We start from the raw sequence: 14,049 nt of genomic DNA on the forward strand, positions 1-14,049 counted from the left end.
CAGCAACATTCACAAGCCTGTCTACTCACAAATTATTTAAACATCCATATAAAACATGCTGCTTACAAAGCAGTAGCACTTACATCTATAGAAATTAGGTTAGAAATTCAACATATGGTTTACATAATTGTTTATATTACAATCATATCCTTTAGGATCTTTTAAAATTTTTAGTGAAAATTACTTTGCTCACTAAATATGTTAACATTCTGCAATAAAAAGTGACTAACTTTTGGGTTAATTGGTGGTGGATTGTCCAAGTTACATTCATGAAGAAATTGAGGAAGAAAAACAAACTGTAATTTTGGCACATATTTCTTTAACTTAAAAGCAGAAATGTTAAATATTCTCTCAAATGACCAAGTGGCAAAGGGATTACTAAGAATTATAAACATTATGGAAGAATATAAAAATATCAGCCATACAATAAGAGAAAATACATTTTATTGAGAAGAAGGCTGCATTAATGTTAAAGCAAGACTTAAACTCTCCACACACAGACAACTGTATGAACATTCTGATGAATAATCATTACATCTATTCCAAGCTGTCTGCATGGACATGGTGGAGGTAACATCTGAGTGATTAAATATAAAGTAGAAATATGTTTTCCCCAAAATATAGGTCTTCTTATTGCGGTAATTGTTATGCATAAATCTGACAGACCCATTACAACACAAATTATGGCAGCGGCTATATCCCATACAATTCTAATGCACGACAATGTGGTCATTGCAGCTGAATAGCAATGAATTTATTCCCTACTGATTCTATGATAGTATATCTCTTTAAAAGTGATATTTGCTTTAAATGTATACAATCTCCAGCAATGTTTACAAAGTATGATAATACAAATTCTTTTAACACAAAAACAATACTCAAGCATGTTAATTTGCTTATTTCACTCTGATCTATAATTTCCAAAAAATATAATGCTGTTAAACTTCCCTAAGCAAGACAGTTGGAATCCAAAAGTTTGATTCCATTATGAAGGTGGTCAGTATACAGATGCTGGGCTTGCATCAAAACTGTCTTAATGGGGCCAAAACATGTGCCCAGATTGTAAATGAGATAGACTACAGTGTGGTCTAAATGTAAAGGCTGTGGGTTTACATAGAGTCTGGATTGTAAAGGATGTGGAGTTACAGAGAGGCCAGACTGTAAAGGCTATTGGGTTAGAAGGAAGCATAGAATGTAGAAGATACGTGTATGCAGTTTCCAAGGGGTCAGTCTGAAGAAGTGATGGAGTTACTGAGGCTATGGGGTTACAGAGAAGCCAGATTATATAGGAAATATATACTGAAGGGCCAGATTGCAGATGATATTAGATTTAAAACAGGCCAGACTGTAGAGTAGATGTGGTTAATGAGGGTCCAGATTATAAATATAGGGTTACAGAAGGGGATGTGATTACTGAGGGGCCAAACTGAAAGGTGATAGATTTATTGAGAAGCAAGATTGTAGAGGCAATAGGGTTATAGAGGAGTCAGATTCTAAAGGAGACTGGGCTTTTGAGGGACCAGATTACTAAGGATACTGGGTCAGCAAGAGGCCAGATTATAGAAGTTTCAGCACAGTGATGTAGGACTGGACACATATTTTATCTTGGATTCATGTTCATAACCAAAGAGCAATAACAACCATAGCTGAATGTAAATTATAAATAATTATGAACCAAAACGGACCACATGGCTTTGCATGGATGTCTGAGGCATGGAATTAATGTGACTACAAGATGGAAATATCTACAGAGGACAAAATATTACATTATGTAAGTCATTTACTAGACCAACAGAAAAATATGCTTTCAAGCTGAAAAATTAAATGGAGCTTTCTAGTTAGAACTAATCCTATTTGATTCACAATCATTCCTTTGAATTAATGAAAGTATCTTTGCAATAATGAGATTGTACTGGAAAACAATTGTGCACTTGTGCAGTGAACAAAGAAAAGCAAGAATTATAGGGCCAGTGAAACTGTTTATCATTAAGTTCTATGATATTCCACATAAACAACCACTGATTCTGAAGGAAAAAAAGCCAAGACACTCAAGAAGGTCTAAGATCAATTACATGGCTGATGTGTGTATAAGAGCACAATGTAAGAACAGCTGACCCAGAAATATGGGTTAGTAGGGTACTTTCCACAGAAATTTCTTCTAATGCTGTAGCTATGATGTCGTAGCCTCAACTTGAATTGGTGTGGTTGAGGCTACGAACCGATCCATATCATGTAATGGAGCAAAAAAAATCGTCACTAAAGTCAGAAAAACAAACAGTGTAGAAATCAACTACATAAGTATAATCATGTTGTGAAAGAAGTTTGGCTTGTTTTGAACGTATTAAGCCTTTACACGATAAAATAAATTGGCATGGTTACTCTAACCTTATCCTGTCCACCATGACATATAACGCGAGACTCTCGCCGTGACCACTTTTCTACGTAAGGCTTGCCAGACAATATTTTGGATATTCTACACTATATTATTATCAATCAAGTGGCGAATAATTGCTTCTTGGTGAAATTACAAAGTTGCCGATAAACTGTATTTACTTTTAATGCGCCAAATTTTTGACCCAAATGGCGCCAAATTTTTACTTCGATTTGTTTACATTTCCAAATTAAGCGTCAATGTCCTTATATGGCACACAAACAAACGAGGCTGAGAACAGAAGTAATCATTATTTGAAATAATATGGCAGACGATCTAAACGAAAATATCAGCAAAAAAAGGTTAACGAGATTTTACAACTATTTCTACAATGATTTTCGATACTTCCGGTATTAAATAAGAGGACTACTCAATTTATTGGATTATATGCAAGGAATATGTTTAAAGTGTTATTATTAGGCTAAAAGAGCACCGGGTGTGAATCACACCCAGCTTTCTCCATTAACACATATATGCTCATGTTAGTACCCTGTCCACAAGGTACAAGTAAGGGTACTAATATTAGTACTACTAATGCTGTTGACTCCATATGTTATAAAAACAACTGATTCAAGTTTTTTTTCTTCTATTTTTGTATTTTCAACTATATTTGATAGCACATCGTCATAATGTATGTTATACTGAATGGCCTTAGTCCCACGATGCTGTGCATCAAAGCTGGTCAAATTCAGTTAAACAGTATTGTCAAGAGGTTATTGGAAACAATATATTTTTTTAGTAATGGTGGTCATACTTAATGGTAAATCAGCATGATCTGTATAAAAAGCCCCTTCATAACAGGATGAATCTGCCAAATTTGGTCAAATATTTGAGAGTTTAAATTTGAAATGAAGTCATTTAAAGTTTTTCTGTTTTTAGAAACAGAAGCCATATTTAATGGTAGACTGGCATCATCTGTACCAGTTGGAAATACCTTTGTACCAGTATTCTTTCACCAAATATTAGTTTAATCTATTGAAGGGGTTTCTGAGGGATCAGTTCAAGGTTTTTTCTATGTTTTAGTAAAAGCATCCATACATTTGCGGTGAATCGGCATCATCTGCATAAATAAGTCCTTCAGGTCAGGAGTGTTTGGTTAAATTCTGCTCAGCAGTTTTTGAGAAGTCTTCTAAAAGTTTTTCTAGTTTTAGTAATGATGACCATACTTGATACAGCTTTCGCAATATTTGTACCAACCTGATACAACTTTAACAATATTTGTACCAACCTGATACAACTTTAGCAATATTTGTACCAACCTGATACAACTTTAACAATATTTGTACCAATCTGATACAACTTTAGCAATATTTGTACCAACCTTATACAACTTTAGCAATATTTGTACCAACCTGATACAACTTTAGCAATATTTGTACAAAGTTGACACAACTTTAGCAATATTTGTACCAACCTGAAATCCCCTTTATTATGTGCAGAGTAAATACACTTTCTGTCCAATTTTGTAAAATTCTGTTGAATGATCTTTGAGAAAAATTTGTTTGCAGGTTTTGATATTGTTACTAATAGTGGAAATGTGCAATGATAATCAAACCAGTCAATTGGTGGCACCCATGAGAAAGGCCAAGCCTGCCATTTTATTCAGGTGACATTTGAATGCAGGTTCACCTTTAAAACTTGGTTCTTTAACAAATGCCATGCAATCAATACCATTATTTCTGTTAATATTATTATTGCATGCATTATTATTATTTTTATTATTTTTGTAATTCATTCATATATTCTGGTTGAAAGGGCTTTCATTCATAGATTTCTTCAAGATTTATCTCAGTATATTTTTCATGTAGGGTATATTTACTAATAAAGCTGTTTGTATAGTGTTGCTTGAGTCAAATGTCTCTGAAGCAACAGACAATGGCTAAATATAGAAAGCATCAGCCCAGTGATTGACAGGTCACTTTTTTTAAAAGAATGTAATGCCTTTACATTAGAAATACTGTTACCATCATGTATGGACACAAGCATTTGACCTCAGTTGTCTTCTTGAAGGATTTGGCATTGCAATTCTTGAACATTTTTGAACCAACAGAATAAGTGTAGTGTTTGTTCACTAACTATTCTTGGATTAAAAGCTGTAACCTAATGATGATATAACATTCTCAAAAACGGACTACATTAAACATTTACCACAAAAATGAATCATCAGCAGTTTTGTGGCTTTTTTTCAGATTCTTAAATCAGCAATTAGAAAATTTAAAATTAAACTAACAGACTGTCTTGAACACAGTAAATATTACCAAGATAAGGCACATTTACACATCTATTTACATGATATGTTTTACCTAAACAAAGCTTTTCTCGGGAAATAAATACTAAATTTACTACGTCAACACACTCAAGTGATCATTTTATGCAGTGAGAAACCACTGACTGGTTAAACACCGGGCCACTGACCACAGAAAGCAGGTGACTATTTATTATGTGACTTCTAATACATGGCTTTTACAAAAAAAATTTCAAGTGGGTAAATGGGAATGTCCACTGAGACAGGTGACTGCAATATAAAGATGGGTAAATGGGAATGGCCACTGGGACCAGGTGACTGCTATATAAAGATAACTTTAGGGCAGGCTTATCAGTATCTCCATCTCATCTGTAAAAACTTCAAAGTTCTTTATGCTGAAATGCTTTCTATTAAATTTAGTCAAATATGTTCAGCCTTTTCAAGTTTAATGGCTTTTATTTTCAGTATTCAATAAAGGTGGACAGGCATTATTTGTAAGACTTGAAAGTCCTTGTTGTCAGGAAACTTCCTGCCAAGTTTTGTTGAAATTGGTCCAGGGATTTTTGTGAAGTTGAAAACAGCAATTGTTCATGGACAAGACATGATGAATGTGGGACACTCCCATAAGCTCACTTGGCCTTGTGGCAAAATGAGCAAAATGATAAGTAAATACAAATCTACCCTATATATACATTAAAGTTAATACATTTTAAAAAGTTAAAAACTTCAGCAAGCATACAGAAGTACTTCTTGGCACTTCACTAGTGGACTTTCTCAAATGTACTGACAGTCCTGGAATGCAGGTTCTGTTATGATTAAATAAAGGCAGGCAAAACTTTTAACATCAGAACATTATAAACAGTCAATTGAAATTCATGTTGGACTCAGAAACTCATAATGAAAATTAAAAGCCATTATAAGAAACCAAACTACAAATATGTCTATGTCAAGAAAATGTTTGCACAGAAAATAGGGGCAAAACCTTGCCCATGAAAGTATGGTGGAGAAAGGCACACAAAAAAAATTCAGTATGACTAGAATTAGAGAACTAGATATCTTGGTTAATATTTTGTATTCAACATTCTAAACATTTTAAAAATCTTTTTTTCATTTTCTATATTGGTAAACAAATTATAAAATCAACGTTGGAGCTGGCAAGATGTGCGGATTTTTTTTGTAATGGCAGGCACACCTGATGGTAGATCAGAATCATTTAAACACATCTGAAAGGATGTTATCCCTCAGTGTAGTCAAATTCTGTTGAACAGTTGTTGTGAAGAAGTCATTTAAATATTTTGCTATTATTCAATAACAGCAGCCATGTTTGATTATGGATTGGTACAATTTCTTCTGTAATCCGAAAGCCCTCTACGCCTGGATATGGTTAAATTATGAGCAGTACATAAATTGTATAAAGTTTTATATTTTCTTTTTTAATAATGCAATAGTTTCCTTATTTGATGGTGAATTAAAAACCATGATGCTTTCCATCAAATTATGTTGTGTAGTTCAAGAGAATTCATATAGTTTTTTGTTTAATTTTTAGTAATGGTGGCGACACCTGAAAGAGAATCGGAATCTTTTTGCATAAATTTAAAATCTCTGTATGTCAGGATGTTTTCTGTCAGATTTGGTCAAATTCTGTTGAGTAGTTTCTGAAAGGAAGTCATTTAAAGACATTTTAAAAATATTTTTCAGTAATCTCAGATTTGAAAGCCCTCTATGCTTGCATACTATAAGTAAAACATTTGGTCGAATTATGTTGAGTAGTTTCTGAAAGGAAGTCATTTAAAGATAAATTTAAAATATTTTTCAGTAATCTCAGATTTAAAAGAAAGCCCTTTATGCTAGCATAGCGTAAGTATGAAAGTTGGTCAAATTCTGTTGAGTAGTTTCCGAAAGGAAGTCAATTAAAGACATTTTAAAAATATTTTTCAGTAATCTCAGATTTGAAAACCCTCTATGCTAGCATACTGTAAGTATAAAATTTGGTCAAATTCTGAGCAGTTCATACAACTTATATAAGGTTGATTCTATTCTTAGTAAAGGTAGCCATATTTGACGATGGTTTGGATTGGTTGGATTTGATGCTTTATGGTACTTCAACACTACTATGTTCTTTAGTGCCAAGGTAATTGGAGTAAAGTGCTTTGCTTAAAGACACACCACAGTAGCTGAGCCAGGCTAACTTGCTGATAGGATCAGAACCTGCACCCTTTTGATTGTAAGTCTGACCAATGAATCACTATGGCTTCCTGTACTGGATGATGAGTTGGCATCATTTTGATTAAATGTGAATGACCTTTGCACCGTGATGCTTTCTGTCAAATACTGTTTAGCATTGTATGAGAAGAAGTCATATCAAGTTTTCTATTTTTAGCAATGGTGGCCATACTTGATGGACTTGCAACAATGTTGAAAGACATTCCTGCTAGGATGCTTCCTATTCTTTTTCTGTTGAGCAGTTCTTGAAAAGAAAATTGTTTCAAGAATTTTCTGTTTTTAACAATGGTGACTGTATTGGATAATCAAACAAATCTGACAGGCCTTGATGCCAGACTACACCTTGTAAAATCATGTTCAAACTGGTTTTTAAGAAGTTGCACAAATAATTGAAAGTGGATGATGACATTACTGTAAACTCACATGGCTTTATGGACAGGTAAGCTTTAAAAAAAAAAAAGGAAAACAGGAAAACATTTATAAGTTCATTAAATTCCAATGTCCAAATTTACCACAGAATATTAATATTAATTCAATAAAAATTCAATACTATGAAATCAGACTAAATTTAATAACACGTGTTTTACAATTTCAATTTCTGTTTAATTAATATCTGTTAGCATGTACACACAACTTTTGTTCAAAAACATATTAATGAGCTGCTTGCAAATTAAAATAATATATTTTATACTAAATATATGTAACAGGATATCCATCAAACATCTGAGCTATGTGCTGTTTCTTGTCATTCTAGACACATTCACATTACACATAAAGCAATATTTCTAAGCAATGGAACTAAATTTGACAATAAAAGTGCTTCTATTAATTAATTATTAAGAAATAATATAAATATTTTTAAAATATCTTTGCTTACATGACCCTGCTTAAATCAGATAAAGCAAAAGGAGATGAGAAAACACACTTAGGAAACAATTAAATAAATAAATAAAATCCAAGTTAGAAAACTTGTGAACATATTTAACTCTTAACTTAGTGCCAATATATTTTTCCAAATTTGTTAATGAACCTTTTATATCCAAAAGTAAGAGAGGTAGAAACATGAATCTAAAAACAGCATTATTTTCAATATGAGGGTGTAGCAATGAGAATCACTGAAAAGCAGAATATCAACCGTCAAAAAGCATTTGTCACTTTATACTCTGTTTATACATATTTATGTTAATTACAAATTTGTTTCAGAACAAACTGTGATACTTCTTCAATTATATGATGCTGCCGCCAGGTAGATAATCGTACACGACCAAAATTAATTTAAAATGCAATCTTCAAGTTCAGATCCGACTCAAGCTGAAAGTTCTTTCTCTTTATAGAAAGGAGCATTAGTAAAACCAGCACACTTTCGCCAACATCAATATAAACTCATGACATATAACTATCAACTAAATTTAAACTGTTCTACAGGGATTATCCAAACAATTCTCATAAAAAATGTACCATTTCAAAGTCTATAATGACTTTGTAATTAAGTCCATCATTTCAAAGTCTATCATGACCTTGTAAATGAATACATCATTTTAAAGCACATGATGACCTTCTAACTGAAAGATTTATTCCATTACAACTGGTGGAGTAGTAATTTCATATTTTCAAATAAAAATCAGAAAACACTGGAAACACATTAAAAGTGACATACATTGTAAGCACATTACTGAAGATACATGAATGAATGACATCACAGTAATCAACAGCCACAACCTGAACTGGAAGGTTCTTTATGAATAGATTTCTGTCCCGATGATTCAACATGGATACTTGAAGAGGGATGCTCTGTTTCAGCGTTATGAAATGAGGAGTCCAAAATGTTCAATCCAGATGTGGGAGTTGTTTCATATAGTTTTATCAATTTCTTTGCAACCTCTAGGAAAGCTTCCTCTATACCTGTAAAAGATGGATTTTAGCAAATAATACATGTCAAGGATTTTAGTAATACATATCAAGGATTTTAGTAATACATATCAAGGATTTTAGTAATACATGTCAAGGATTTTAGTAATTCATGTCAAGGATTTTAGTAATACATGTCAAGGATTTTAGTAATACATTTCAAGGATTGTAGTAATACATGTCAAGGATTTTAGTAATACATGTCAAGAAGTTTAGTAATACATGTCAAGGATTTTAGTAATACATTTCAAGGATTGTAGTAATACATGTCAAGGATTTTAGTAATACATGTCAAGAAGTTTAGTAATACATGTCAAGGATTTTAGTAATACATATCAAGGATTTTAGTAATACATGTCAAGGATTTTAGTAATACATATCAAGGATTTTAGTAATACATGTCAAGGATTTTAGTAATACATGTCAAGAAGTTTAGTAATACATGTCAAGAATTTTAGTAATACATATCAAGGATTTTAGTAATGCATGTCAAGGATTGTAGTAATACATGTCAAGGATTTTAGTAATACATGTCAAAGATTTTAGTTTAGTAATACATGTCAAGGATTTTAGTAATACATGTCAAGGATTTTAGTAATACATATCAAGGATTTTAGTAATACATATCAAGGATTTTAGTAATACATGTCAAGGATTGTAGTAATACATGTCAAGGAGTTTACTAATTAATAAACATCAAGGATTTTAGTAATACATTTCAAGGATTTTAGTAAATAATACATGTCAAGAATTATATTAATACATGTCAAGGAGTTTAGTAATTAAAAAACATCAAGGATTTTAGTAATACATTTCAAGGATTTTAGTAAATAATACATGTCAAGGATTTTAGTAAATAATACATGTCAAGGATTTTAGTAATACATGTCAATGAGTTTAGTAATACATGTCAAGGATTTTAGTAATACATATCAAGGATTTTAGTAATACATCAAGGATTTTAATAATAAATGTCAAGGATTTTAGTAAATAATACATGTCAAGGATATTAGTAAATAATCCATGTCAAGGATTATAGTAATACATGTCAAGGAGTTTAGTAAATAATATATGTCAAGGAGTTTAGTAAATAATACATGTCAAGGATTATAGTAATACATGTCAAGGAGTTTAGTAATACATGTCAAGGATTTTAGTAATACATCAAGGATTTTAGTAATACATGTCAAGGATTTTAGTAAATAATACATGTCAAGGATTTTAGTAATACATGTCAAGGATTTTAGTAAATAATACATGTCAAGGATTTTAGTAAATAATACATGTCAAGGATATTAGTAAATAATCCATGTCAAGGATTATAGTAATACATGTCAAGGATTATAATAATACATGTCAAGGAGTTTAGTAAATGATACATGTCAAGGATTATAGTAATACATGTCAAGGAGTTTAGTAATACATGTCAAGGATTTTAGTAATACATATCAAGGATTTTAGTAATACATGTCAAGGATTTTAGTAATACATGTCAAGGATTTTAGAAAATAATACATGTCAAGGATTTTAGTAAATAATATATGTCAAGGATTTAAGTAATAAATGTCAAGGATTTTTAGTAATACATGTCAAGGATTTTAGTAAATAATACATGTCAAGGATTTTAGTAATAAATGTCAAGGATTTTAGTAAATAATACATGTCAAGGATTTTAGTAATACATATCAAGGGTTTAAGTAATACATGTAAAGGATTTTAGTAATACATCTCAAGGCATTTAGCAATACATGTCAAGGAGTTAAGTAATGCATGCCAAGGATTTTAGTAATACATGTCAAGGATTTTAGTAAATAATATATGTAAAGGATTTGAGGGAAGGTGTATGCCCCAGTTCCTCCACAATGATCAAAATTGATGGAGGGAAGGTGTACGCCCCAATTCCTCCATAATGATCAAAATTGATGGAGGGAAGGTGTACGCCCCAGTTCCTCCACAATGATCAAAATTGATGGAGGGAAGGTGTATGCCCCAGTTCCTCCACAACGATCAAAATTGATGGAGGGAAGGTGTATGCCCCAGTTCCTCCACAATGATCAAAATTGATGGAGGGAAGGTGTACGCCCCAGTTCCTCCACAATGATTAAAAGAGCATGTATAGCATATGCCTCTTGCGTCATGGAACAATGTAAGAGAAATGTCAAGCATCAGATGGCCCCAAAGGGGTCAGACCAAATGGAAGGTCCCTGGTGGGACAACTCTATATGTAGCAGATGTCATCCCTTGATAATGAGTTGGCAAGAGCATTTAGCTAGACAAGAATGTGTTGGATTTGAATCTCTCCGTGAGGCAAAAGGTTTTGTGACTGTTTCACCCCTTGTCACAACAAGCAAATCGTCGGACATTATCAGGACTATATTTCATGGATTTGTTCCACCCACATGTGGAATGCATTGAGAATGGCTTTCATTTCGACAAGGATGATATGAAGAGCTTTCTCTGGAAGAATCCACATGCCAATGACCATCAAATCCATTTGTAAACTGTAACACATCCATCCTCACAATGAGTAGGCCAAGGAGCTGTAAGAAACATTTTCACCTAAACAATGTCTTGTGTGATGTTTTCTCTAATACACAAGTTATACTTTCGATACATCTGGGAGAATGACACAAAGACAATATGTGTTAGGAGAAAAATTATTGAGAAGAGACAAGGTCCAACTTGTCTACATTTATTATCCACCATAACTGTGAATGAGAGAAGGTAGGTTCTTCATGTCATGAATGAAAAACGGTACTTTCCAAATGGTTTTGTAATGTGTGGAGGGCATCTATGGTTTTGTAATGTGTGGAGGGCATCTATGGTTTGTGTGGAGGGCATCTATGGTTTTGTAATGTGTGGAGGGCATCTATGGTTTTGTAATGTGTGGAGGGCATCTATGGTTATGTAATGTGTGGAGGGCATCTATGGTTTTGTGATGTGTGGAGGGCATCTATGGCTTGATCCAACGTCTTCCAACATTAATGTCTTGGTTGATGCCTTCTCTGATGCATAAATGATTCTTTTTTCATGCGTTGAGGACAGAGTACATGAGAATCAAGGGTTCCATATCTAGATGGACTAAAATGCTGAGAAGGGGAAAATGTCTGACTTCTTTACATTATCAACCACAGTGAGGGAAGTAGGGCTGTTCCCATTGTGACCCAAAAATCCAACTTACTGAATGATTTTATGGTGTGCTGTACAAGAACACCATCTCTGTAGTGGCTTAGACTGGGGTAATATGAATTGGTATATGGAAGTATGTGTCATACATGTCAATGGCTTAGATTTGGGCCATATGAATTGGTATATGGAAGCATGTGTCATACATGTAAATGGCTTAGATTTGGGCCATATGAATTGGTATATGGAAGTATGTGTCATACATGTCAAGGGCTTAGATTTGGGCCATATGAATTGGTACATGGAAGTATGTCATACATGTCAAGGGCTTAGATTGGGGCCATATGAATTGGTATATGGAAGTATGTGTCATATACGTCAAGGCTCATCACATACTAGTCGCTTCTCTATCACAGGTCTTAACTGCCACTAAACTGTTTGTGTGGTTTTTGTCCTATCTAGACCACTCTTGGCAAGCAGAAAGCATGGATATCACCCTTTACACTAAACAACAATTTGGGCATGAGTTAATGGTGCATTGGAACATGTTTGGTTTTGTAGCCCTTGAGGTGCTTTTTCAAAACACAGGATCAAGAATTTTTGTTCCAAGTGCACGTTACATGTGTGTACCAATTAGCAATTGCATGCATAGACATGTCTATGTCCATCCTCCAAGACCTATATCATTTACACTTGGTTGTCATCTCTGTAATGAAAATGAGGTACTAACAAGTGCGTGCAACATATATATATTACATACGAAATAATGTAAACTGCATTGTCAAAATGACACAGAAGCGTAATAATTGACAAGTACACTGCTAGAAACTTTCTCCTGCGAAACTGAATGTCACCAAACAAAATAATATAGGACAATAAAGAATGGTACGATAGCTGCAAAGATATCAATATTCACTGGAATTCACAATGCACGATATAAAACAACCTTCTGACTTACTGTACAACTGAAAAAGAAATGTGAATGATTAAATTTAAGTTATACAAGTGATATAATTTAACTGAATTGTCTCACGTACATCTTAGCACATAGCAGTGAAAGAAAAAACTGGATTAAGCTGGGTTTTAATGGTGGGGCCCTGAGTGGCCAAGTGGTTAAAAGCGCTCTCCGTCACGGATCACTGCCATCTCACCTCTGTCTGCGTGGGTTCAAGTCTCAGGCTTGGCCAATGTGGATATGTGAGAAAGCTTGCCAGTAACTTCTCGTGCGTCGGTGGTTCTTTCCGAGGTTTTCCCAGGTTCTTCCTCCACCATTAATACTGGCTGCCATGTATAGCCTATCTTGTGCTGAAAAATGGCGTTAAACCCTATAACAACAACAGCAACAACTGGGTTTTAATGGTAGGGTCCAAGTGGGTAGAAAGAGAGGTAACTTGCAAGAGTTGCTTCCCTTATTGATATAATTTAGAAACAGAAAGACATTTTTCCACCTTTCAAGGAGGGCTGGATTTGGAGGTAGCAAAGAAAGTTAACCTAATATACTGCCATCAGGTAATGTAGTTGAAGCAGAAACACTCAAGTTTTTCCATTATGGAAAGAGTAGGCTTAACAATAGTGGCAGGTAAGGTTTTAAATTCTGCATAAGAGTTAATATTTACTTTCAAATTCTGGCGATGTCTGTGACAATTATTCTGAATAATCTTTCCTTTGTTAAGCAAGTGCATTTTACTTGACTAATGAAGGGACACATAATATTAGTATTATGATATCCAAATTCAATGCAGTTTGTAATTATTATTTTGATAGCATTCTTGGTACACCACTTCTTCGATAACTCGCGAACCTGCTTATAACGCGGTGTCAGGCGTGGATTCCATTTTTTAAACCCGAAAATACCCCAAACATTTATCCCTATTTGTTGAACTTGAAGAAAATCACGATCAAAATTGGTAACGGAAACTTTGATGTATCGCTCATTTTATCGTTGAAAATGGTACATAGGACCTGGAAATTTTAATCAACACTATGAAATATCAAATTTAAAAATAGCTCATAAATTTTTTACATTTTCTTTCCAAACGACATTCCTAGTACACTGCAATTAACGATATGTAAGGAAATTTCGATTAATGAAAATGTCACTTACGCTGAGTGGAGG

At 33.5% G+C, this 14,049-nt stretch overlaps 1 protein-coding gene across 1 annotated transcript in view; it reads right to left on the reverse strand.

Moving 5' to 3' along the window:
- Positions 1-426: 426 nt before the first annotated feature.
- LOC149793066 (ras-related protein Rab-31-like) overlaps positions 427-14,049 on the reverse strand; it is a 40,611-nt gene continuing 26,988 nt past the window's right edge. Inside the window, exon 7 of the mRNA XM_089966965.1 lies at positions 427-8,801. Coding sequence (XP_089823091.1) covers positions 8,605-8,801 — 197 coding nt within the window. The 3' untranslated portion in view covers positions 427-8,604. The remainder of the gene's footprint in view (positions 8,802-14,049) is intronic.

Source organism: Sinohyriopsis cumingii, chromosome 8 (genome assembly GCF_028554795.1).
Source record: "Sinohyriopsis cumingii isolate HCF-2022 chromosome 8, ASM2855479v2, whole genome shotgun sequence".
Classification (NCBI taxonomy): Eukaryota; Metazoa; Mollusca; class Bivalvia; order Unionida; family Unionidae; genus Sinohyriopsis; species Sinohyriopsis cumingii.